An 8,351-nucleotide genomic window follows, 5' to 3' on the forward strand; every position below is an offset into this window, starting at 1 on the left:
CACGCGGACACTGCTGTAAATGGTTGTAGTTATTTAAAATAACTATTCTGTATATCGCATAGTATTTAATACGATTATAATTATTTATTAGAGTCTAAGTAATTTATTATTGCTTTGCATTCCAAGAGGACCGGAGATCACGGGACTATACGATAAATAAGCGAATGTCTTAATATTAACGGTGCTTTTCTAACAGAGCCGGTGTCGCATAATATAATTTATAACGGCAAATTTTCACGTATAAAAAAAAAAGAAAAAAACAATGAGCGCCGGGAAAAAGCCATCGGGCAGATCTCTCGCGCATAAACGAATGCAACGTACACGAATTATTACTATCTTCGATCGATATAACGTATTTAAGAGCTGTCGCGAAACTACCACTATTTTGTACGCAGGGCACGTATGTTCATTATTAGGAACACGTTTGTCATTCGCACTTTCGATCCTTATTATTAAATCATTAACGTACAAATCTTTTTAGATACCTTTACAAAAAAAAAAAATGCGCGCGCTTGTCGTACTCTCGTGCGGCTCCTCGGCGGAATTGTGAACAAAAAAAGTGCCTGATTGGGATTATTTCATCGAGGATGAGAAAGTTGTATTATAATTCGTGCGAGGAGAGAGATAGGAGGTTTTAGTCGAAGAAAATGAGAAAAAGAGAGAAAGAAGAACGGAGAAGAGAGCGAAAGATGCGATTAAAAAATGCAGATGTACTAGATACAGGAGTGTGTGTTAATCCGTGTTCACACCATATGTGCTTACCGCTTTAGCGTATATAGCGACGCCTTTACACTGTGATCACGTTTACAAAGAAAATAGTCTTAAAGCTAGAAGATAGACGTAAAGGTATATATCTTAGGGCAAGCGAGAGTACGACGAGCACAGCCTTGAGTGTGAGACAGGCGTTTAGACACCCACGACAAGCCACCCACATCCACCTTATTCCCTCGACTTCCCCTTCCCCTCACCTTCCCACAATTTATTTATACATACGAATAAAGATATATTTAAATCGATAAGAATGGAATTAAAAAAAAAATATTGTTGATGTTACTACGGTGTAATGGGTACAATCTAAATACATGAATATTATGTATATAAGGAATAGAACGGAGAGAATTTTTATCGTACACGTCTTATTCTCTTTCTTTCTGGCTCACCAGTCTCTAACTTCCCTGCAATAGAATCCAGGCTTTGTGCGTGACGGCACGTATAAACTCGCAATTTACTCGTTCTGTTACCTCGTCAAGGATTACTTCTTAGAAAGTATTACACGCAACACAATTTTCAATAATAATATTGGAAATGTGTAGATAATAAAATTAATTGATTCATATTTCTGCTGTTAAAGCGACATATGCATAATTTTCCAGAAATAGATGTATAATATTATTTATTCCATAATTTTTAAATTTAATATCTATTAGTAAAAATATCGAAAGATATTTGTCTAGCTACAAGCTATTTAAAATAGAAAACTTTCCGCAAAAATCAAAATTCAAAATATTCAAAAATAAATAGAATATTTTTTTTTATTTAAGAGAAAATATATATAAAATTAATTATTTTTTAATTGAAAATTATTTAAAATAAAAGACTTTCTAAAATTAAGTTCTAAAATATTTCGAAAAATATAGAATAAAGAAATATAAATAATTCATTTATATGATATTTAAAATAGAAAGTTTTTCGAATTCAGTTTAAAAATAAATGACAATATTTGTATTCTCTATTAGACAAGGAAGTAATTGGATAATTGAAAAGTTCACATGTAGCTGTTCAATAGTAGCCTTTCACGTCTTTATATTGTTGCTAAAAAAAAAGTTGATATAAATCTCCTGTCTAAATTTGAACATCCTATATGTATTTTTTATACTTGATATTTCCCGGATTTCGCAGGTTTTCCTTATGTGTCGTCTCCACCTCTTCCAGGAAAAAAATAAAGACAGCCCATCGATAAATGTTATAATCTTACTTTATTGCTTGCGTTACCATGCGTTTATGAATACAGAAGCGCTTTATATTACAGTGTTCGTCGTGTTAAAGCTATCAAAAAGAGGAAGAGAGAAATAAATAGAATTTATTTATCCGGACACACGACCGTGTCGTTCGTTGCTCGAGTTGCCTTCGAGCTCCGGGACACAGCAGGAGACATCGCATCTCTTCATAACGATTTTATTAATTTATCAGGGAGAAATAAACAAAGAGAGAAAGAGACAAGTTGCATGTAATCTGACGCGTGAAAAATTTCAATTTGTTCATTGCTTTATTGCATTCTCTCTTTCTCTTACATAAAATAATTTCGGTTTTGCGCGCAACGATAGTAGATAAATGTTAAAGTCGAGTAATTTCTCTAATTGAGCATTCTCTGAATTTTCAAATTGCACCATCCAGATGTTATAGCACCATTATACAATAATATATAAGAGAAAGATCGGGTGATACATCGGGCAGATTTGATATTGGACAAGAATTGTTTAAAATTTTACAAGTGTGTGGCAGCATTTGTCAAATCAGTGACAAATCTAATTGCACATGAAAGCCAAGACCTTTTTATATTGAGAACAAAGTGTTATTAAAAAAATATAAAATTAAAAAGGTAGCTTGGGTGTAAAAAAATGTCTCATATTACACTTAATTTTTGCCGTCCAAGAAAATAAAATCTTCAAAAAAATCTAAGATGTCGGATTCACCTGACCTTCCCCTATACATCATGTTAATTATAATAAGAAATTTACGTAAGAATTTACTTTTTATAAGAAGATTTAAGATTTAACAATCAAGTTGTAATTAATCAATCGATTACATTAAATTAATAAGTTTGAATCATTTAACTTAAATTTTAAGAGATTTTTTTTTACAAAGATTCGTTTGTCTAAAACATAAGAATACATTTTAAGAATTGATTACATTGCGACGTTCTTTACTAATTAGCAATTCTTTCGTTTTTTTGTTCCGATAATCATAACGTGCTTGGAAAGAGAGCTATTCAAAATATTTAGTTCATCTGCACAAATAACGTTCGCGCAGCCGATCCAAAGTGTGAGTATCCCTGGTTGAGATTGTCTGGTTGTAATGAATTACACTACATTACACTTAATAATATTACAAAATAGACATAGTTCGATTTAATGCTTAGCTTCTGTTTCTCCGAATGTGCTGAATTCTTCGTCAAAGATAGACGAAGACAGTCAATAAAATCTGATTTGCAAGACTGTCTTCGGAATTATACTAGAAGATTTTATAATTTTCATTTATCTCAACGAGAACACATCCAGAAATTTTCCCGCGAATTTCTTCTCCTCGTGAGATTTATTTAATTTAAGAACGCTTGAGAAGCGCAAAATCGATTTTGTTAGAATCTGGATCCTTATTAAATCCTTTGGAGCTCATCGAGAGAATTTTTGAAAGGAGATACTGATTATAGTTCGTTCGAATATCTTTCGTGCAAAATGACTCTAAGGCCGATATTCATAGTCGATTCTTATATTTAAGAATCTTAAGTAAGTCTTAAGATGACCTGAATCAAATCAGAGAGCTGCATTTCTTAAAACATTACTTAAGATGATCTTAAAATAAGAAGGAATCAGGATATGAATACCAGCCTAAATTTATGAAAAAACGTGACTTCTACATAGAAAGTCTAAGAATGATATTCATAGAATGATATTCATTCTTATTTTAATACTGTCTTAAGTAATGTTTTAAAATGCTAATTCAGCTCTCTGATTGATTCATGACATTTTAAGACTGTACTTAAGATGGTCTTAAATAAGATCCGACTATGAATACCCTAAGAGTGCGTTTCGTTTAAGGGGATCTTCCGGATTGGGGATCTCCGAGATCAATCGCCCTGATTCGTCTTGTGACTGAGAATGGTCTCGATGTTACGTTGAATCCGTGCGATTTGCGATCGTTTACTTCTCGGTGTCGTTGTGCCCCCCTCTTCGATGTACAAGTTGCCGGTTGCTGCCTCCGGCCAGCCAGCCGCCGCCGTTGCAACCGTCGTCGCCGTCGCCGCCGTCGCCACCACGGGAGTCTCCCGTTTCCGGTCTGCAAGCAGAGTAAACGAATCTTCACCGTCCCCGTTGGTCAAGTGCGAGCGAAGGGAGAAGAAGGGCCTCATCAGGCTCTGCGTTTCAAAACGCAGAGGTCTTGTCGTGAGAACGCGATTTGAGACAATATTTTTACATAGAGTAATAATTTTTTTATTCGGTTGTGTACAGAGATATTTCGCGTCTCTTTTATTTATTTATTAATTAATTTGATTCAAGCTGATTGATGTTACTCGAACTTGAAGAATTTTTCGAGGAAAAAAAAAAGAAACTCAATAAAGAAGAATTAATATTTCGAAACATTTCAGCAATATTGCAACAATGTTGTAACGCATTGATGACGCATTTAAAGTTGAAACGCGTGACTTTGTTATCGATTAATCCGTTTATCTACAGTTTACTAACTTTGTAATATAAGAAACTGTTGAAAGAGAAAGGAGGATAAAAGGAGTTGCAAGATAAGAAAAACATATTATTAGAAGAAATATATCAAGAGAGAGCCATGAAACTATGATAAAAGACTATCAGTATTTTTGCGTGAAAATTGTACAAAATAGCAAGAAAATTATAATATTAAGATATTACACTATTAGAAATTTAAACACTTCCTTTACATGTAAATGAAGCTCGTGGTTATAAACGAAATTAAAAGTAATGAATGATTTAATTGAAAATTAAGTTACAGTAGTTACTTAAATGAAATGAACGTGTACATTAAATTTATAAAATTTAATGTACTTCTAATAAAATTTTATGAAAAATACATATTAAATTTTATAAATTTTCATGAAAAATACATTAAATTTTATGTACTTGTACACAAATATATACTTTTTAGTTATAAATACATTAAATTTAATGTACACATGAAATTAAATTCAAATTGTGTAACTGTACTTAAAAGTTAATAAAATTTAAAAACATTTCTAACAGTGCAGTGTAAACTAGAGAATTAAAGTAGAATAAAAAACATGATATGAAGGATAAGAAACACACACATGTTTAACACAAGAAACACACATATGTCTAACATTATCTTTAATTACAAATGATTTAAAATAAAATAAAAAATGTTCGTATATTTTCTTAAAAATTAATACAATGGCTTATTTCGAGCTATAATTAAATTAATATAATCTTTAAATTAATATAATCAACAAATATTTCGGCTTACAAAGTCTTCCTTAGTGTTAAAACACAGAAATACAATCTTAAATTTAAAACACATCAGTGATGAAGTGTCAATATATAAAAAAATTCTGATGTGTTTTAAATTTTCATTGTATCCGTTACCCATTTGGTTGATTAATTTAAGATTTCTGCTTACAAAGCCAAAACGTTTATTGATTAACGTTTATTAATTTAAAGTTAATTTAATTATAGCTTGAAATAAACCATGACATTGTGTTAATTTTTAAGAAAATATACGAGCATTTTTTACTCTATTTTAAATCATTTGTAATGATAATGTTAGATATAGACATATATGTGTGTGTTTCTTATCCTTATCATTTTTTATTTTATTTTAATTCTTGCACTGTTAGAAATGTTCTTAAATTTTATTAACTTTAAAGTTACACAATTTGAATTTAATTTCATTAAAGTTAATGTATTTTAAGATCCTTCAAAAACTCGAAATGATTAAAACGTGATCGGCGGTGAGACTCGAGGGAAGGTAACACGCGTCACGTCGGACACACGCGCGTCGTATTTCGAGAGCACCATGTACATCGCGTTACATTTCCGGTAGCGCGGCAGGTCCACATATAAATACAACTTCCGAGGCGTGGGAGCGCAATGAAATATTCCGGCCGAGGGAAAAGATCGGACCCGCGCGCGCCCGTCTCGCTTTCCGGCCGAAAGCGTGGCGTATATTGACGCGCCGCGCCGCTGCTAAAATTGGCAACGGATTGATTTTCGGGCTCACGCTCGCGCGTCAAACTCGAAAGTGCAACGCGCAGTGGCAAATTCGATTAGAACTGATAGATATTACAAGAATAGAGCAGTTCTTTTATTTCAGTGAATACCGACAATCAAGTTTCTCTTTTGGCTACCTTCCCTTTTTCATCAAAATCATTTATTGTTCAATGAACGCCCAGTAATTTTTGGCATTAGAATTCTAGATTACAAGAGTAGTGCAAACGATCGCTATTTTTTATCTGTATAATCTCAGTTCTTGTCTATAGTTCTTGGATTGCAGAAATAATTGGCCGCGTTCAATAAAAAGAACAGCTTTGAAATTGTTGTAAAAATTCCTTAATGTGATATTCTTTTTCTTAATTCTTTACGAATCTAAATGTATAAACCAGTTACATTAAAGAATCTTACAATAATTACTTTTCCTGTTGAACGCACAACCAATGATTTCTACAATGCAACAAAGAATTACAGGCAAAAACCAAGATTATATAAATAAAAAATAGCGCTATTTTTTTGTAATCTAGATGCAATGCTCGTTTCAATGCAAATTAACTTCAATTTCAATTGAGTTGAAAATAGATAAGAAGAAAAAAAAGTGACATACATATTAGAATTTTGTTATCTTAACTAGAATTATAATAGATTCAACTGGAAAACTCTGGTTCATTTTTAATCAGAATTCCAATTAACCAGACTCTTTTTTCAATGTACATGGAAAGAATGGTTTTACTAAAAATTTCATACTTCAAAATTTGAAAATAATTTTGTTGAATCAAAATCATTATGTATAACAGAATATTATACATAATGATGCGTCAATGCTGCAAAAGTTTTTTAAACATTCTAGCCAGCTTGAGCGTCCTATACGTAATTATTTTGACAAAATTATTTTCAGATCTGTATCTAGCTAAATTTTTAGACACTTCAATAAAATAAATCTAGTGATATATAATCTATGTACTTATATTAAAATTTATTATTGTTAATCTCAAATTTTTTTATTACAATATTATAATTTAATTAATGTATTTAAAGATTACAAATAAATTATAATATTATATTTGAAAAAAACATTTGCACAATTAATATTAATATAAACAAATAAAGTTTTGTGTAACTTTGGACATAGGTACATATCCTGTATTAGGACATTTATTTTAGATCCGTTTTTTCCATATAAGAATTAAAAAAATACAAAGAGTAAGTTGAACTGAGATTAAAGTTAATCGACATTGAAATGGACATAAATCCAGTGGCACTGAAAGCCCTTAAATGGCTCTTAATGAACCTTTATGAACCGATAGTACAATCTTGTATCAGAGCGATTCGCCCTTTGACAAAATTGCAATGTGATGTCACAGTGGAAAATTCCAACGGTGGCGATTCTGCAGCAACAATAGACCTGTTCTTTGTCTGAATTAAAATTTTCTTTCTCGCCAAACTTTAAATATATTGTTTTCATTTCAACAATAAGTATACATTAGTTCCGTCACAAAAGAACAGAACACAAAAGACCTAAAATATCAAAAACTTCGTTAAAATATCAGGATTACATTTCTCTTTTCTTTTGTTCTTGTTCAAGTTTCTCCAGTTTTCTATTGTGGACTTTTTGACTCGCCTTTTTAAGTTCTCTATTTTCTGGGATTTACTACTGCTAGCATGTGTAACGATGGCTAATTTTTACACATTTATTTCAATTAGAGATGCAAATTTTTTAAACAATTTTTGATAAATATTATAATAAATTTCCATATATATTTTTTTAATATACATTATATTTCATCTACATAAGACATACTTTCTAGTTCTGAAAATTTTTTTAACTATTATATTTATTGTCTTCTATTTATCTTCATGAATATCAGAGTTTTAAAAGAAATGGGTGATTTATTTTTATAATATATTAATAATAAAATTAAAAATAACAAGAAAATTGTTCTCTCTAAAGTTTTAAAGAATCTCATTCTAAAGAGTGAAAATTAAATCAGTGTTAAAAAAAAAGTAGCTCAATTTTCAATTTTAAAAAACCGATATTTATAATCGTGATTCTTATATCTAAAACTTGAGTATAGGATGTCACGAACCAATAAGAGAGCCAGCACATATTAATATCCTAAGACATTATTTAAGACTATGAGTACTGGATTAGGAGTGAGATTTCACTCTTTGACGTAAGATTCATTTTAAAAGTTTTTACTCTATACAATTTGATATTTATTTAAAATTTTTTTGTTTCTTTTAAAATCCTGGCAACAGTTGACAACATCGCCATCAAACAAATTAACTGTCATTTGATGACAATTAATGTTAGCTTATTTGTTATTATTTGTTATGATATAGATAGAATAGAAGAAAAGAAATACAGCTTTTATATAT

At 30.7% G+C, this 8,351-nt stretch overlaps 1 protein-coding gene across 2 annotated transcripts in view; it reads right to left on the minus strand.

Moving 5' to 3' along the window:
• Window positions 1-3,805: 3,805 nt before the first annotated feature.
• LOC108692922 (tumor necrosis factor receptor superfamily member wengen) overlaps window positions 3,806-8,351 on the minus strand; it is a 25,302-nt gene continuing 20,756 nt past the window's right edge. For both annotated transcript variants that reach the window (XM_018201498.1, XM_018201499.1), the window contains exon 5: window positions 3,806-4,053. In XM_018201498.1, the coding sequence (XP_018056987.1) occupies window positions 3,845-4,053 (209 nt within the window). In that variant the 3' untranslated portion in view covers window positions 3,806-3,844. The remainder of the gene's footprint in view (window positions 4,054-8,351) is intronic.

This window comes from Atta colombica, unplaced genomic scaffold (assembly GCF_001594045.1).
Source record: "Atta colombica isolate Treedump-2 unplaced genomic scaffold, Acol1.0 scaffold83, whole genome shotgun sequence".
Lineage (NCBI taxonomy): Eukaryota > Metazoa > Arthropoda > Insecta > Hymenoptera > Formicidae > Atta > Atta colombica.